Genomic DNA, 19746 nt, shown 5'->3' on the forward strand with positions numbered 1-19746 from the left:
TCCTCCTCCCCCCCTCCTCCCTCCTCCCACCCCCTCCTCCTCCTCTTCCCCTCCCCTCCTCCTCCTGCCCCTCCTCCTGCTTCCTCCTCGCTCCTCTCCCTCCCATGCCCCTCCTCCTCCCCCTCCCTCCTCCCCCACTCCCTTCTCCCCCCCCTCCTTCCTCCCCCGTCCTCCTGCCCCTCGCTCCTCTTCCTCCTCTTCCTCCTCCTTCCTCTTCTTCTCCTCCTCCTCCCTCCTCTCTCCTTCTCCTCTCCTCCATCCTCCTCACTCCTCCTCCCTCCTCCCCCACCTCCCCCTCTCCTCCTGCCTCCCCCATTCAACACCCCTCCCAGACCTGAACACAGAGCGTCAGAAGCACCCGGTACCGCCTCCACTCTTGTGCCTGTATTGCGCACTGAGGTCCACCTGGGCAGCCTGGCCCCCTGGAGTCCAACAAAAGGGTGAATTATGAGCAGGAGATTGGACTCTCAGACCACGATTTAAAAGCATCATAGACATACCTCACAAACAGGCGCCGATGATCAGACCAAGTAGTTATGTTGAATATATTCCCTGTGGCTTATTTTGTGAGTATATTCTGTGTATTTTACATTAATTTCTGAGTCTCTCTCACTCCGTACGGTTAATGCCACAGCGTGTGTGAAGGTGGATATGCCAGCCGAGGTCAGCTGTATCACCCGGACCCCAGTACGTACCAGAACATCGACTGAAGAAGAGCAGCCTCAAAACTACCGTAATTCTAGTAGTCAATGTGTGTGTGAGACACTAGGCATTGCTAGACTTGAGTCATATCTGCTTCAACTAGCAAGTCTGGCCAGTTTGTTATTTGTCTTGCCCGTATTGACACGAGACTTACTGGCGTCAGATTTTAGCTTTACTTAACCCTGGTCCTGTAGAACACCAGCTTCTGAGTCTCATAAACCACCTGGTTCTGCTTATTGGTATTAAACAGTTACGTATCTGTGAGACACAGTAGTACTCCATGCGTGTAGACACGTGATAACTTCTCCTGTACGCTAGTGAAACACAGTGAGTTAACTGCCTCCTGTCTGTAGAACACAGGTGAGTTAACTGGATCCTGTCTGTAGAACACAGTGAGTTACTGCCTCCTGTCATGTAGAACACAGTGAGTTAACTGTCTCCTTGTCGTAGAAACACAAGTGAGTTACCTGTCTCCTGTCTGTAGAACACAGTGAGTTAACTGTCTCGCTGTCTGTGGAGAACACAGTGAGATTACACTAGTCTGTACACTGTCTGTCTTAGAACACAGTGAGTTAACTGTCTCCTGACTGTAGAACACAGTGAGTTAACTGGTATCCGTGTCTGTAGCAACACAGTGAGTTAACTGCCTCCTGTTTGTAGAACAGTGAGTTAACTGCTCCTGTATGTAGAACACAGTGAGTTACCTGTCTCCTGTCTGATAGAACACAGTGAGTTAACTGTCTCCTGTATGTAGAACACAGTGATTAACTGTATCCTGTCTGTACAGAACACAGTGAGTTAACTGCCTCCTGTATTGTAGAACAGTGATTAACTGTCTCCTGTATGTAGAACACAGTGATTACCTGCTCTCCTGTCTGCTAGAACACAGTGAGTTAACTGCCTCCTGTCGTAGAACACAGTGAGTTAACTGCTCTTAGAACACCAGTGAGTTACTGCTCCGTCTGTAGAACACAGAGTTACTGTCTCCTGTTAGGTAGAACCACAGTCGAGTTAACTGTACCTGTCTGTAGAAACACGAATCAGTGAGTTAAGCTGCTCTCCTGTTTGTAGAAACAGTGAGTTAAACTGTCCTCCTGTATGAGAACACAGTGAGTTACCTGTCTCCGTCTGTTAGAAACACAGTGAGTTAACTGTATCCTGTCTGTAGAACACAGTGAGTTAACTGCCTCCTGTTTGAGAACAGTGAGTTAACTGTCTCCTGTATGTAGAACACAGTGAGTTACCTGTCTCCTGTCGTAGAACCACAGTGAGTTAACTTATCCTGTGCTGTAGAACACAGTGTGTTAACGCCTCCTGTTTGTAGAAACAGTGAGTTAACTGTCTCCTGTCTGTAGAACACAGTGAGTTACCTGTCTCCTGTCTGTAGAACACAGTGAGTTAACTGTCTCCTGTCTGTAGAACACAGTGAGTTAACCTGTCTCCTGTCTGTAAACACAGTGAGTTAACTGTCTCCTGTCTGTAGAACACAGTGAGTTAACTGTCTCCGTTTGTAGAACACAGTGAGTTTAACTGTATCCTGTCTGTAGAACACAGTGATTAACTGTATCCTGTCTGGTAGAACACAGTGAGTTAACTGTCTCCTGTCTGTAGAACACAGTGAGTTAACTGTATCCGTCTGTTGAGAACACAGTGAGTAACTGTATCCTGTCTGTAGAACACAGTGAGTTAACTGTATCCTGTCTGTAGACACAGTGAGTTAACTGTATCCTGTCTGTAGAACCAGTGAGTTAACTGTATCCTGTCTGTGAGAACACAGTGAGTTAACTGTCTCCTGTCTGTAGAACACAGTGAGTTAAACTGTAATCTCTCTCTTCCCTTGCTCTCCTCTCCCACCAGAGCACGGTGAGGCTGAAGGGTGGTGCCAAGCTGGGTGAGGGCAGAGTGGAGGTGCTGAGGAACAATGAGTGGGGCACGGTGTGTGACGACCGTTGGACCCTGCTGTCAGCCAGCGTGGTGTGCAGGGAGCTGGGCTTCGGATCCGCCAAGGAGGCTCTGACTGGGGCTCGCATGGGAGAAGGTGAGGACTGAGCACTGTCTACTAGGTCGATGGATTTGTGCAGATGCTTGGTGTAGTGGTTACACTCCCAGAACAGTCACATATACGATGTCCAACTTAAGACCGGGGTTCAAACCCTGTGTCCCCTTCCCACTGTTCATCTTACAATCTCTCCCTTTGACTTCCAACTTGTCTCTATAAAGTGTTAAAACACCTAAAACATGTGTATACACAGTGCCTTCGGGAAAGCATTGAGACACCATTACCTTTCCCACATTTTGTTTTACGTTACAGCCTTATTTTAAAATAGATTAAATTGTTTTTTTCCCCTCATCAATCTACACATAATACCCCATAATGACATCACAATACCCCATAATGACATCACAATACCCCATCATGACATCACAATACCCCATCATGACATCACAATACCCCATCATGACATCACAATACCCCATAATGACGAAGAAAAAAACAGTTTTTTAGAAAATGTTGTTAATTTATAAGAAACTGAAATTTCACATTTCCCTAAGTATCAGGACCTTTCACTCAGTACTTTGTTGAAGCACCTTTAGCAGCGATTACAGCCTTGAGTCTTCTTGGTTATGACGCTACAAGCTTGGCACACCTGTATTTGGGGAGTTTCTCCCATTCTTCTCTGCAGATCCTCTCAAGCTCTGTCAGGCTGGATGGGGAGCGTTGCTGCACAGCTATTTTCAGGTGTCTCCAGAGATGTTCGATCAGGTTCAAGTCCGGGCTCTGGCTGGGCCACTCAAGGACATTCAGAGACTTGTCCCAAAGCCACTCCTGTGTTGTCTTGGCTGTGTGTTAGGGTCATTGTCCTGTTGGAAGGTGAACCTTTGTCCCAGTCTGAGGTCCTGAGCGCTCTGGAGCAGGTTTTCATGAAGGATCTCTCCCTTGATCCTGACTAGTCTCCCAGTCCGTGCCGCTGAAAAACATCCACACAGCATGATGCTGCCACCACCATGCTTCACCATAGGGATGGTGCCAGGTTTCCTCCAGACATGACGCTTGGCATTCAGGCCAAAGTGTTCAATCTTGGTTTCATCAGACCAGAGAATCTTGTTTCTCATGGTCTGAGAGTCCTTTAGGTGCCTTTTGGCAAACTCCAAGTGGGCTCTCATTTGCCTTTTACTGAGGAGTGGCTTCCGTCTGGTTATCCTTATGGAAGGTTCTCCCATCTTCACAGAGGAACTCTGGAGCTCTTTCAGAGTGACCATCGGGTTCTTGGTCACCTCCCTGACCAAGGCCCTTCTCCCCCGTTTGCTCAGTTTGGCCGGGCGACCAGCTCTAGGCGGTTCCAAACTTCTTCCATGTAAGAATCATGGAGACCACTGTGTCCTTGGGTACCTTCAATGCTGTAGAAATGTTTTGGTACCCTTCCCCACATCTGTGACTCAACACAATCCTGTGTTGGAGCTCTATGGACAATTCCTTCGACCTCGTGGCTGTTCGCTGTGACTTTCACTGTCAATTATGGGACCTTATATAGACAGGTGTGTGCTTTTCCAAATCATGTCCAATCAATTGAATTTACCACAGGTGGACTCCAATCAAGTTGTAGAAACATCTCAAGGATGATCAACGGAAACAGGAAGCACCTGAGCTCACTTTAGAGTCTCATAGCAAAGGGTCTGAATACTTATGTAAATAATTGGTTTTCTAATTTAATTTATTTTTTATAAATTTGTAAAAATGTCTAAAAACCTGTTTTCGCTTTATCATTATGGGGTATTGTGTCCATTTTATTCCATTTTAGATTAAGGCTCTAATGTAACAAAATGTGGAAAATTCAAAGGGTTCTGAGTACATTCCTAATATTGAGTTTCACCCCCCGTAGAAGAGCCTCAATTGACTCCAATGCTTCCTTGTGTTCATTTGGCTGGATGTCTTTTGGGTGGGGCGCCATTCTTGATAGGGCTCCCGAGTGGAGCAGCGGTCTAAGGCACTGCATTTCAGTGCTTGAGGCGTCACTACAGACACCCTGGTTCGAATCCAGGCTGTATCACAACCGGCCGTGATTGGGAGTCCCGTAGGGCGGCACACAATTAGCCCCTACATTGTCCGGGTTTGGGCTGGTCATTGTAAATAAGAATTAGTTCTTAACTGACTTGCCTAGTTAAATAAAGAAGAATAAAATAATAATAATAATTGATACACACAGGGAACTGTTGGGCATTAACCCAGCAGCATTGCAGTTCTTGACACACTCAAACCGGTGTGCCTGGAACCTACTACCATAGGCACTTACATATTTTGTAAGGCACTTACACTTACATATATCCATGTCTCAATTGTCTCAAGGCTTAAAAATCCTTCTTTAACCTGTCTCCTCCCCTTCATCTAAACTGATTGAAGTGGATTTAACAAGTGACATCAATAAGGGATCATACATTTCACCTGGATTCACCTGGTCAGTCCATGTCATGGAAAGAGCAGGTATTCTTAATGTTTTGTATACTCTGTGTAAACACAGTACCTGTCAAAAGTTTGGACACACCTACTCATTCAAGGGTTTTTCTTTATTTTTCATATTTTCTACATTGTAGAATAATAGTGAAGACATCAAAACTATGAAATAACACATATGGAATCATGTAGTAACCAAAAAAGTGTTTAACAAATCAAAATATATTTTAGATGTTAGATTCTTCAAAGTAGCCAGCCTTTGCCTTGATGACAACTTTGCAAACTCTTGGTATTCTCTCAACCAGCTTCACCTGGAATGCTTTTCCGACAGTCTTGATGTAGTTCCCACATATGCTGAGCACTTGTTGACTGTTTTTCCTTCACTCTGCGGTCCAACTCATCCCAAACCATCTCAATTGGGTTGAAGTCGGGTGATTGTGGAGGCAAGGTCATCTGATGCAGAACTCCATCACTCTCCTTCTTGGTCAAATAGCCCTTACACAGCCTGGAGGTGTGTTGGGTCATTGTCCTGTTGAAAAACAAATGATAGTCCCACTAAGCGCAAACCAGATGGGATGGCGTATCGCTGCAGAATGCTGTGGTAGCCATGCTGATTAAGTGTGCCTTGAATTCTAAATAAATCACAGACAGTGTCACCAGCAAAGCACCCCCACACCATCACACCTCCTCCTCCATCATCCGTTCACCTCCTCTGTGTCTCACAAAGACACGGTGGTTGGAATCAAAAATCTCAAATTTGGACTCATCAAACCAAAGGACATATTTCCTGGTCTAATGTCCATTGCTTGTGTTTCTTGGCCCAAGCAAGTCTCTTCTTATTATTAGTGTCCTTTAGTAGTGGTTTCTTTGCAACAATTCAACCATGAAGGCTTGATTCACACAGTCTCCTCTGAACAGTTGATGTTGAGATGTGTCTGTTACTTGAACTCAATGAAGCATGTTTTTGGGCTGCAATTTCTGAGGCTGGTAACTCTAATGAACGTATCGTCTGTAGCAGAGGTAACTCTGGGTCTTCTTTTCCTGTGGCGGTCTTTTTGAGAGCCAGCTTCATCACAGCGCTTGATGGTTTTTGCGACTGCACTTGTAGAAACTTTCAAAGTTCTTGAAATTTTCTGTATTGACTGACCTTCATGTCTTAAAGTAATGGTGGACTGTGGTTTCTCTTTGCTCAATTGTGCTGTTCTTGCCATAATATGGACTTTTTATTTTACCAAATAGGGCTATCTTCCGTAAGGTGAATGCACCAATTTGTAAGTCGCTCTGGATAAGAGCGTCTGCTAAATGACTTAAATGTAAATGTAATACCAACCCTACCTTATCACAACACAACTGAATGGCTCAAACGGATTAAGAAGGAAAGAAATTCCATAAATTAACTTTTAACAAGGCACACCTGTTAATTGAAATGCATTCCAGGTGGCTACCTGGTTGAGAGAATGCCAATAATGTTCATTTGTTTTTAACACTTTTTTGGTCACTACATGATTCCATATGTGTTATTTCATAGTTTTGATGTCTTCACTATTATTCTACAATGTAGAAAATAGTTTTAAAAAACTTGAATGAGTAGCTGTACAAACTTTTGACTGGTAGTGTATATATATTAGTGGTATTACACACATCGACCATGGTGAGATGTTTCCTTCTTTTTATTTAAAATAAATGTCATAGGAGGTTGGAAAGAAATATGCTTTTGGTAATGATTTCTCCCAAAAATGTATTCAAGTGTTTGTTGTGGTTTCCCTAAGAACAAAGTAATTCCAGTAGACCTAAACCACTGTCTTCCCAGACTGATTCCCACAAAGCAATCTGTGTTCAGCAAAAATCTGCTTTTAATTTATCTCACTTTTATCTCAAGCCCTTATACTTAGTCGTTCACTAATGAGTGTACCCTGTTCTTTACCTCACAATGGAGTGTTTTACCCTGTTCTTTACCTCACAATGAAGTGTTTTACCCTGTTCTTTACCTCACAATGAAGTGTTTACCCTGTTCTTTACCTCACAATGAAGTGTTTTACCCTGTTCTTTACCTCACATGGAGTGTTTTACCCTGTTCTTTACCTCACAATGAAGTTTTACCCTGTTTTACCCTGTTCTTTACCTCACAATTAAGTGTTTTACCCTGTTCTTTACACTCATAATGAAGTGTTTTACCCTGTTCTTTACCTCACAATGAAGTGTTTACCCTGTTCTTTACCTCACAATGAAGTGTTTTACCCGTTTCTTTACCTCATAATGAAGTGTTTTTACCCTGTTCTTTACTCACAATGAAGTGTTTTACCCTGTTCTTTACCTCATAATAAAGTGTTTACCATGTTCTTTACCTCACAATGAAGTGTTTTACCTTTACCTCACATTAACTATGTGAGCTTATTACAGTATTATAGACATTATGACCTGGGATTTCCTATAGTCTTCTATTTAGAACCCCTTACAGCATGGGTTTTAAACTCTGGCCCGCGGGCCAAATTTGGCCCGCGGGGTAATTATATTTGGCCCGCGAGACAATAATAAATTACTACTAGAGCTGGCCCGCCGGTATTATACAGCGCATTCACCGCTAATACTACGAATCCCATAATGCTCTGCTGTTGTTTTCGCGCGCGCAATCAGGACAGACCCAGAAACGCCCTCTCCTCTGTGACAGTAGTCAAGCAACATAGACGCTACAACTGTCAGCGCGCTATCCCTTCCAAAAATGGCGAAAAGAAGGCAGAAAACAGGAGCTTTCTGGACAAGTGGGAGGCAGAATATCTTTCTCTGTGACATCTCGAGCCATCTCGATGCGCTGAACCTACAGCTTCAGGGGCGGGGGCGCATCATCACAGACATGTACGCTGCAGTGAGGGCCTTTAAAACTAAACTGTGCCTGTGGGAGAATCAGATGCTGCAAGGAAACCATTGCCATTTTCCCTGCTGCCAAACATAAAAGCGCAGTCTCTACCGCCGTGTTCCATGCGCACAGTTTGCGAAAAACTCAGTGTTCTCGCCGCTGAGTTTAGCCGGCGATTTGCCGACTTCGTCCGTCAAATGTGGTTTGAACTGCTTAGTAATCCTTCGCGAGTTGATGTGGACTGCACCACCACATCCAAATGGAGCTGATTGAACCATCCCCCATAAACATCACAGCATGCAACAACACGCTGAAGTCAAAGTATGATGCTGTGGGCGCCGCACAGTTTCCACGGTTCATCCCTGACACAATGCCTCAGCTCCGCACCCAAGCTGCTCAGATGCTCTCCATGTTCGCAGCAGCTTATCTATGCGAGCAACTTTTCCCTCGATGAAGATGACCAAAAAACACTCACAGGAGACGTCTGACTGATGAACACCTTCGCCGATACTGAGGATTTCTTCAGCTCAGAGCCTGACCCAGACATTGATGAACTAGCATCCAAGAAGAGATGCCGGGTATCTGCTTGGGCACATCAGATTAGATCAGTGTGCAATAATTAACGTTTTCTTTTGCACTATTTTCTTGCTACAAGGCATGGGCTTGAATGGTTGATTGATTTATTATCATTTTATTTGTAAAATTATTAGCCAGTGAAAAAGTTTATTTTGGTATTTAAATCAGAAGGCTGCAATAGAAAAGAGGCATACGATTTTTATTTAAATTTTATTTATTTAATAAATGAATGCCATTGATGTTTTTTTTCACATTTCGATTTTGCATGTCCCACTATTAAATTATATATTGTATGGTAATAAGCGATGCTTGTTCCATATTCAATGTTAAAGCAAAACTTGTTTGGGTCCATATTAAAAGGTTCATTTGTTCAATGTTGGCCCGCGACTTGTTTTCAGGTTTACATTTTGGCCCACTGGGTATTTGAGTTTGACACCCTGCCTTACAGTATTATAGAAACTATGCTCACAGATCACTGCACCTGTAAATAACCCATCCGTAACAGCCCCATCCACTACCTCCATTCCCATGCTGTATTTATTTATCTAGTTCCTTTGCACCCCAGTATCTCTACTTGCACATTCATCTTCTGCACATCTACATTCCAGTGTTTAATTGCTATATTGTAATTACTTCGCCACCATGGCCTATTTATTGCCTTAACTCCCTTATCTTACCTCATTTGCACTCACTGTATATAGACTTTTTGTTTTCTTTTGTTCTACTGTATTATTGACTGTATGTTTGTTTATTCCATGTGTAACTTTGTGTTTGTGTTTGTGTCGCTTTTATCTTGGCCAGGTCGCAGTTGTAAATGAGAACTTGTTTCACTCCTCGCCTACTGGTTAAATGAAGGTGAAATACAAATACAAATTAAATAAAAAATGGCTGGGATTTCCTATGATCTTCTATGTGGAAGAACCCCTTACAGTATTATAGACACCTATGACCTGGGATTTCCTATGAGTACCACTGTCTTTTAAAATGCTTTTGGATTCGTTTAAGGTTTTCTACACATCTTGACACATAACGTTTCTTACAGCAGTGTCTTTCTGTGTGTGTGTGTGTCTGCCTGTTCTGTCTGTCTGTGTCTGTGTCTGTGTCTGTGTCTTCTGTCTGTCTGTCTGTCTGTCTGTCTGTCTGTCTGTCTGTCTGTCTGTCTGTCTGTCTGTCTGTCTCGTCTGTCTGTCTGTCTGTCTGTCTTTCTCGTGTGTGGTGTTGTGTGTGTCGTGGTCTGTCTGTCTGTCTGTCTGTCTTTCTTTCTTTCTTTCTTTCTTTCTTTCTTTTCTTTCTTTCTTCTTTCTTTCTTTCTTTCTTTCTTTCTTTCTTTCTTCTTTCTTTCTTTCTTTCTTTCTTTCTTTAGGGATGGGTCCCATCCACATGAACGAGGTCCAGTGTCTGGGGACGGAGAAGTCGATGTGGGACTGCGGCTTTAAGAACATAACGTCAGAGGACTGCCAGCATGTAGAAGACGCCGCTGTGAGTGGCAACACGCGCATACATGCTCTGGAGAAACTCGGTCAGAGACTAACTATTACATTTAAACTCAGTTGCCGTTCCATTCTGTTTATGAACAGTTATGGTCATCTCCTGTTTTTACCCTGGAAAACACGTTGATCCTGTTAGTTGACAAGATGATGTTCTTGTGATCATACAGATTACACATATTAACTAGTATAACTAGTAGCGCTGAAGATCCGCGTATAGCGTGATTGAAATATTAAGGGAACATTTGATCGAGCACCGTAATACAGTGTTTTACCGTAATACAGTGTTTTACCGATAATACGTGTTTTACCGTTAATACAGTGTTTACCGTGTACAGTGTTTTAACCGTAATACAGTGTTTTACCGGTAATACAGTGTTTACGTAATACAGCGTTGTAACGTAATACAGTGTTTTACCGTAATACAGTGTTTTACCGTAATACTAGTGTTTTACCGTAATACGTGTTTTACCGTAAACATTGTTACGGGACGCGGGAAACATTGCCTTTCAATTTAAATGGTGCTATACTGTGGATTTCAGCACTACAAGATTGAATCTAGGCCTAAGAAAAGTTAGTTAAGCAAATTGGGTGGTTGGGGGGGGGGGTATTATATTTACTGTGAAATTTTTAACAGTTTATTGACACAGCGAGGTGATTTCGATTCCGAACTCAGGGCAGAAATGTCATGTGCCTGCATAATGCTCAAATACAATGTTAAGTAGTATTGTGATGAGAGATGTAAAACCTGGACGCATCCTGACTATGTGATGTGTGTAATGACATCCTTTACTCTCATCAAACACATGCCTTTACATAACAATAGATGCATTTAACAATAGAGGCCTTTAACAATATATAACAATACATGTCTTTAACAATACATAACATTAGATGCACAACAAAGAGCTTCAGAAACCCTTAACCTAAAGCATAGCACCCAATTAGTCCTGTTCAATAGTAGTGCATTATATAGGGAATAGGGTTCTATAGGGCCCTGGTCTAAAGTAGTGCACTATATAGGGAATAGGGTTCCATAGGGCCCTGGTCTATAGTAGTGCACTATATAGGGAATAGGGTGCCATTTGAGATGCAGACATAGTATGTCTACACTCTTAGAAAACAAGGTGCTACAGTGCATTCAGACCCCTTGACTTTTTGCACATTTTGTTACGTTGCCGCCTTATTCTAAAATGGATTAAATAAATAAAAATCTTCATCAATCTACACACAATAAACCATAATGACAAGGTGAAAACAAGTTTTTAGAAACGTCTGCAAGTGTAAAAAAATTTTTTTTTAAATAACAGATATACCTTATTTACATAAGTATTCAGAACCTTTGCTATGAGACTCAAAATTGAGCTCAGATGCATCCTGTTTCCATTGATCATCCTTGAGATGTTTCTACAACTTCATTGGAGTCCACCTGTGGTAAATTCAGGTGATTGGACATGATTTGGAGAGGCACACACCTGTCTATATAAGGTCCCACAGTTGACAGTGCATTTCAGAGCAAAAACCAAGCCATGAGGTCGAAGGAATGTCCGTAGAGCCTTGAGACAGGATTGTGTCGAGGCACAGATCTGGGGAAGGGTACCAAACCATTTCTGCAGCATTGAAGGTCCCCAAGAACACAGTGGCCTCCATCCTTCTTAAATGGAAGAAGTTTGGAACCACCAAGACTCTTCCTAGAGTTGGCCTACCGGCCAAACAGAGCAATCGGGGGAGAAGGGCCTTGGTCAGGGAGATGACCAAGAACCCTATGGTCACTCTAACAGAGCTCCAGAGTTCCTCTGTGGAGATCTGAGAACCTTCCAGAAGGACAACCATCTCTGCAGCACTCCACCAATCAGGCCTTTATGGTAGAGTGGCCAGACAGAAGCCACTCCTCAGTAAAAGTTACATGACAGCCCGCTTGGAGTTTGCCAAAATGCAACTAAAGGACTCTGACCATGAGAAACAAGATTATCTGGTTTGATGAAACCAAGATTGAACTATTTGGCCTGAATGCCAAGCGTCACGTCTGGAGGAAACCCAGCACCATCCCTATGATGAAGCATGGTGGTGGCAGCATCATGCTGTGGGGATGTTTTTCAGCAGCAGGGACTCGGAGACTAGTCAGGATCGAGGGAAAGATGAACGGAGCAAAGTACAGAGAGATCATTGATGAAAACCTGCTCCAGAGCGCTCAGTACCTCAGACTGGGGCGAAGGTTCACCTTCCAACAGGACAACGACCCAAAGCACACAGCCAAGACAATGCAGGAGTGGCTTCAGGATAAGCCCGGACTTGAACCCGATCGAACATCTCTGGAGAGACCTGAAAATAGCTGTTCAGCGACGCTCCCCATCCAACCTGACAGAGCTTGAGAGGATCTCCAGAGAAGAATGGGTCTTAATACTTATGTAAATGGAATATAAAAAAATATATAATAATTATGGGGTATTGTATGTAGATTGATGAGGGAAAGAATCCATTGAATACATTTTAGAATAAAGATGTAACGTAACAAAATGTGGGAAACAATCAAGGGGTCTGAATATTTTCCGAATGCACTGTATCTAGAACCTTTCCACAGAGGGTTCTACCTGGAACCAAAAAGGGTTCTACCTGGAACCCAAAAGGGTTCTACCTGGAACCCAAAAGGGTTCTACCTGGAACCAAAAAGGGTTCTACCTGGAACCAAAAAGGGTTCTACCTGGAACCAAAAAGGTTATCCTATGGGGACAGACGAAGAACCCTTTTGGAACCCTTTCTTTCGAAGAGTGTGGCTAAATGTCCTGTATTCAGCCAGACCATACTTCCCCCATCTCCGCACTCATACTCGTACACACCCGCCCTCCGCTTCCTAACCGGTCTGCCCAACCACAGATCCGCCTGACAGGGGGCCGTACGCGGTATGAGGGGCGCGTGGAGGTGCTGAGCACAGAGGCTAACGGGACCAGGAGCTGGGGCCTGATCTGTGGAGGGACCTGGGGCACCAAGGAGGCCATGGTGGCCTGCAGACAGCTGGGGCTAGGCTACGCTAACAACGGCCTGCAAGTAGGTTTATTAACCAAGCTAATGGCTAGGCTACGCTAACAACGGCCTGCAAGTTGGTCTATTAGCCAAGCTAACTGCTTTTCCACTGCTAATATAATATGCTTAAAACAGGTTATAACCATGGACTACAAGTACCATGAATCTCCAACCTCACTTACCATGGCAACTATAGAACACACGTACATCCCCTCAACCAATCATGATATTACATGAATCCCCTCAACCAATCATGATAATACATGAATCCCCTCAACCAATCATGATAATACATGAATCCCCTCATGATAGTGTAACGAGTCAGATATGGTCCGCGGACCTCTCACTCGGGAACCCACCGTCTTAAACCATTAGACCGGTGGTATTCAAAGCTGGGTAATTGCAGTGCGGTCGTCAAATTTTAAAACCAAAAATGCAGAGTACCGATCATTTTATGGGACAATATGCAAACTCCATTCCATATTGAGAAAGATAATTTAAAAATAAAATTTTATTGAGAAAATGTATGTATTTGTTCTCTCAATTATGATAGGAGAGATGAAAAAAATTCCGGCCCCAGAAATTCTGGTGGAAAAAATTAGGTCCTCACTTAAATTTCTTTAATACCACTGGTTTAGACTAAGCCTAAATCCCGCTGGCCTAAATGCCAGGTGGCGACACCTCATTGGTTCTCCCAACCCACCAGGAAGGAACCAATGTGGCTCCCCCGCTCCATGACTCACCCTGACATGTTCATTCTGACATGTTGTTCTATGAGTCTAATGACTAATGCTGCTGCATCTGCAAACCCCCTGGCCCTCAGGACTGACATGTTGTTCTATGAGACACTGGGCCCTCAGGACTGACATGTTGTTCTATGAGACACTGGGCCCTCAGGACTGACATGTAGTTCTATGAGACACTGGGCCCTCAAGGACTGGTGTTTGACACGTGTGGATAGGAGCAGTGTTTCCCAACCCTGGTCCTCCAGTACCCCCCAACACCCTGGTCCTCCATGCTGGTCCTCCTATTACCCCCCAAACCCTGGTGCCTTCCAGTTACCACCCACCGTCCCTGGTCCTTCCATTACCCCCACAAAAAAAAAACAAAAACCATAAAAACCCTCTCCGCGGGTTTTTTCTTCCTTTTCTTCCCCATTTAGGCAACCCCCAAGCCGGGCCCCAAAACATAAAACCCCCCACTTGCGGGGTTGTGTTTTCTCTCCCGTTTCCAAATTAAAAAACTCCCCCCCCCAAAACGCCCTGGTCCTCCAGTACCCCCCAAAACCTGTCGCCTTACGCCCCATAGACGTCCTCCATTACCCCCAACCACCCTGGTCTCATTACCCCCCAAACCCTGGTCTCTTACCCTCCACTGTCCTACGCTCCCCCAATCACCCTGTCCTCTAGTACCCCCAACACACCTGGTCTCCAGTACCCCCAACACCCTGGTCCTCATTACCCCCCAAACACCCTGGTCTCCAGTACGCCACACCGGTCCTCCACTTTACCCCCACACAACCCTGGTCTCCAGTTACCCCCCAACAGCCTTGGTCCTCCAGTACCATCCGCCAATTGCACCCATGGTTCCTCCATTACCTCCTGCCCAAGAACCCCAACTTACGTCTTAGCCGCGTCAGTTACGCTCAACCCTCCCCCCAAGCACCCTGGGAATGTGCCGCATTAGGCTCCAGCTACACGCCCCAACACCCCTGGTTCCTATCCTCCGAGCTTATCTCCCACACACACCTGGTCCTTCCCTCTCCCCACACCCTTGTTCCCATTACCCGGTGTTCCACAAAGGCACTCCTTCGAGTCACTCCTCTAGCATACTTAGCCAACAACCAAACTGGTTCCCGTCATGACCGACGATCGCCATGGGTACAACCCTGATCCTCAGTACCGCGCGACCCCAAACACCCCTGGTCCTCCAGAGTCCCCCAACAACCCTTGGAATACCTCCACTTACACGCGCCCAATACCCTGTCCTCCATTACCACCAAACTAGTCGCTCCTTGTGTTTGCACTCCATCTCACACACAATACGGCACCATAGGTTCCTCCGATTACCCGTGGCGCGCACGACCTGGTGCGTCCTACCATTGCACCGGTACCCACACCACCTAGGGTGCGCTCTCAGAGGTACCCTCCCAACAGCGCCTGGTCCTCCATTACTCCCCAACCCCTGGTCCTCCTAGCGTACCCCGCCAACCAACTGCGGGTGCCCCTACCTCCGTGACCCACCAACCACCAGTGGTCTCTCTTCTAATATACCCACCCAACACCCCTGGTCCTCCCATTACCCCCCACACCCTGGGTCCTCCAGTACCTTCCCATGACAGACACCTGGTGCCATAACCGCCTCACCCCTAGCAAGTACACCGCTGGTCCTCCCTCCCCCCAACACCCTAGGTCACGTCCAGTACCCCCAACACCCTGGTCCTACCATTACCCCCCACACCCTGGCTTCACACTCATACCCCCCACTCCTGGTCACTCGTCAGTTCCTCCCCAACACCCATGGTCCTCCATTCACCTCAAACCCAACACCCTGTCCTCCTTTAACACCAACAGCACTCCTGTTCGTCCGAGTTATGAGCCTTCCAACTACCATGGCGCCCTCCATTTACCCGACCCAACAGCCCGTGGTCGCTTCTCAGTCACCACCGCGATATCCACTCCTGGTTACCTCGCTATATTACCCCCAAAACACCCTGGTCCTTCCATTTACCCCCCAACACTCCTGGTCCTCCAAGTACGCCCACACAGAACATCCCTGGTTCCTTCGCTTTTACCCACCCCATACACCCTTGGGTCCTTCCAGGTGAGTACCAGCCGCGGCAAATTGCAGCTCACGTTGTGGCCTCCATTATACCTCCAAATTTGGTCCCCACAGAGAACACCCTCTGCTTGGGCGCCCTACTCTGCAAGTATAAGTACCTATTCCTCCCAGATAAGCAGCGCTAGAGTCAACTCTCCATGCCTCTGACAATTAACTCCCCCCACATAACATACCCCTAGAGTCACTGCAGAATTCGTAGAGTCGGGCTCCGTACCATATTAACCCGCCCCAAAGACACCCCTGGTCTCATCCATTTACTCCCACCCCAAGTGACACCCTGAGTTCCCTATCCTCTCGGTAGTGGCTGAATTACCCCCAAGCACCTGGTCTCCATTACCCGCCACAATCCACCCTGGTCCTCCCATATTACCCCCCAACACCCTAGGGTCTCCCTCATTAAGCTCCCACAACACCCCCCTTGAATTCCACCTCTACCACTTCGAACCCTGCTCTGGTCCAATCTGCTCCAATTATAACCTACCCTACCCTCGATTATCACCCTTGTTCGAGTTTGCTGCATCCTATTATAAGGTTTCCACTATACAAGCTCCTCCAGAATAGTCACTCGGCCCATGTACCCTACCAGTACAATCACCTGGTCCTACTCACATATTTACCAACCTCCCCAAACCACTCCTGTAAGCCGTCTCTCTCCATTGAGCCTCTCCAAAACACCCTGGGGTCCTCCGCACTGTACACTCCCTCCCACATTCGCGACTAGGTCCTCCACAAATGTTGACCACAACACCCTGGTCCTCCAAATTACCACCCAAAGCACCTACGTGATCCTCCTATAACTCCCACTCTAGCCACCAACTGCGTCCTCCCCAGCTACCCCCAACACCACTGGCCTCCAGGTACCCCCAACCACCCCTGATCCTCCAGTACCTCCCAACACCTGGTTCTCTGCGTATTGACCACATTCTGCCCCAACACCCTTAGTGTCCCCTCGGTTACCCTCCAACATCTAACTTCTTAGAGATCCCTCCATTACCCCCCACACATCGACCTGGATCCCTCCCATCACCCCCCACACCCTGGGCCTCCATTACCGTCCTAACACCGAAGCTACTCAGGTCCGCGATCCTCAGCTATTACCTCACCTCCAAACTCCAGTTCAGTTTAGGTCTCCTATCTACCACCCAACATCCCCTTGTCACCTCCAGTTCACTCCAGAACACCTTGGCTCTCCCATTTACACCCCCCTCAAAACTCCAAACCCCTTCTCCTCCCAGTACCCAACACAGCGCCCTTCCCATACCTAGCTCCCCCCAACACCCTGGGTGCTCAATTCACTTACCTCCACCCCTGGTTCCGTGCTACCATTAGACCCCCAAGCACAACACTAGTCACTTCCAAATTCTACCCCCCACAGGACAACGCACTGTCTCACTTTCCTTAGCACCCCCCAACACTGCCCTTGGCCTCCTCTTTCTATTACCCCTCCCTAACACCACCCATTTTCTTCCCCGGCAATTTATCCTCCCCCATACACCACAGTCTGGTCCTTACCTAACACCCCACCCCTCTGGATCCACTCGTTATCCCCACCAACACCCGCTCGCTCCTCCAGTACCCGCCCCATTACGCCCGGGGTCCTCAGTACCCCTAGACGCCAACTTGTCCCCAGGTACCACACAACACCCTGGTCGCGTCGGCCTAAGTACCTCCGGCTAACGTATCTGCTCCCCCAAAACAACCGCCTGGTCTCCATACCCCCCAACACCATGCTTCCTCCATCCCACCCAACACACCACTGGTCACCTGTCCTCTTACCCCAAACACCCTCCGGTCGTCAATACCCCCTCATAACACCTCCTAGCGCTTCCTCCTCCATATAGCCCCCATCTCCGAACATCCCTGGTGCGCGCTTACCGTCACCCACCACAAACGCAACGCCGTTCCTTCCATCTCCCCCAACGCCCCACCCTTTGTTCGCCGGCTACAATATTTACCCTACACCAACACCCTGTTCCTCCTGATTTTAGCCCCCCTCAAACTCCTCGCGCTGGCTTCCGTCCACAGTACCGCCCCACATCTTCCCATGGTGGTCCTCCCAAGTACCCCTAACACACCTGGTCCCTCCATTACCGACCCAGACACCCTCGTTCCTGATACCACCCTGCCCCATTACCACTACCCTGCGCCTCCATACCCACCTCTGGTCCTCCATACCCCAACACCCTGTCCATTCCCCCCCACCCGGAAGTCCTCCATTACCCCCAACACCCTGTCCTCCATGTCCCCCAAGTACACCCTGTCCTTCCATGTACCCCCAAACACCCCTGGTCCTCCATTACCCCCAACACCCTGGTCCCTCCATTACCCCCAACACCCTTCGGTCCTCCGATTCAGCCCCAACACCCTGGTCCTCCAGTACCCCCCAACACTCCTTGTCCTCCCATTACCCCCCAACACCCTGGTCCCTCATTACCCCCAACACCCTTGGCCTCCAGTAACCCCCAAACACCCGTCCGTCCTACCAACCCCCAACACCACCTGGTCGCTGCCAGTAATACCCGGTCTGCCATTTCCCAACACCCTGGTCCTCCATACCCCCAAGCACGCCTGGTCCTCACATACCCCCAACATCCCTTGGGGGCCTCCATTTACCCCCCCAAACCCTGGTCCTCCATTTACCCCCAACAGTACATGTTTGTTGTGTACACCCCCTTCAACTCATTGAAGGCTTGATTGAAGGCTTGATTGAAGGCTTCAACTTGACAAGTTGAAATCAGGTGTGCTTGTCCAGGGTTACAATGAAAATGTGTACTGCTAGGGGTACTGGAGGACCGGAGTTGGGCTGTTTGGGGTACTGGAAGACCAGGGTTGGAAAACACTGGACTAGAGGAAGCACAGATAGACTACAGACAGGACATGAGGTGCCATCTGATTGACGTGTCGTAGGGGATAAGTCTGAGACGTAAAATCCCCAGTGGAAATGCACAGGAAGCGGCCTATCACTGACTTCCCTTAGGGCCCCGTTACAGGTGCGTATCGTGGGAGGCAGGACATACTATGAGGGCCGTGTGGAGGTGCAGGTGGGGGCACGGTGGGGCACGGTGTGCTCTGCAGGCTGGACCACTAAAGAGGCCATGGTAGTCTGCAGACAGCTAGGCCTGGGATACTCCATGCATGCCATCACTGTGAGTAAACACTGGGATGAAGAAGAAAAGTAAATACCACGGCTTATATTCCTACGAGCCAAAGTATTCTACTCCCTTATCACCATACAGGGATATGTGGTTGTCTTACCTGACAGAGACTCACATCTGAGTTATCTTGTTGAAAGGGAATAACGTCCAAGAAAAGAGAAACCGGCACACTGCTCTTTATTCAAGCTATGCTTCCAGCAAGAGCAGCGTGCAGGTTTCTCTTTTCTTTAAAAGCACAGAGTAGAAAGTCAATAACTCTCTGAGTTAAGGTATTCTACTGTACTGCCTTATCATAGCTGTAAGGTGTCTTTTAGTCAGAGGCTAAGCAAGCTGCTTTTCAGAGGCAGAATGATGAGATTTCATCAGTCGCTTATAAATTGTTGATCATGCACAAATTTAAATGTGTTTATTTGCCATAAATTAGCATGAATGCTAACCTAATTTACATACTGTATATCACTCCTCACCTCTCCAACATGCTAGCTGATGTGTGGTGAGCATTCTGGCACAAATGAGTTGCATCAGTCAGGTGGGTGCTACACATTGGTGGTGGATGAGTTGGATGAGGAAGAGGTGAGTTTCCCCATTACACAAGAAGAAGAAAAAAGAAGGTTCTATCTAGAACGGGGATGGGCAACTCCAGTCCTTGAGGGGGGGGGG

General features: G+C 46.8%; 1 protein-coding gene across 1 annotated transcript in view; it reads left to right on the top strand.

Annotated features, from left to right (window-relative positions):
• Positions 1 to 19746, top strand: part of LOC112073100 (lysyl oxidase homolog 3B) — a 61023-nt gene that overhangs the window by 34372 nt on the left and 6905 nt on the right. Inside the window, 10 exon segments of the mRNA XM_070440036.1 lie at positions 333 to 427; positions 635 to 675; positions 677 to 733; positions 2560 to 2740; positions 9946 to 10076; positions 10078 to 10101; positions 12944 to 13114; positions 15416 to 15913; positions 17754 to 18443; positions 18922 to 19081. Coding sequence (XP_070296137.1) covers positions 333 to 427; positions 635 to 675; positions 677 to 733; positions 2560 to 2740; positions 9946 to 10076; positions 10078 to 10101; positions 12944 to 13114; positions 15416 to 15913; positions 17754 to 18443; positions 18922 to 19081 — 2048 coding nt within the window.

This window comes from Salvelinus sp. IW2-2015, unplaced genomic scaffold, assembly GCF_002910315.2.
Source record: "Salvelinus sp. IW2-2015 unplaced genomic scaffold, ASM291031v2 Un_scaffold2145, whole genome shotgun sequence".
Lineage (NCBI taxonomy): Eukaryota > Metazoa > Chordata > Actinopteri > Salmoniformes > Salmonidae > Salvelinus > Salvelinus sp. IW2-2015.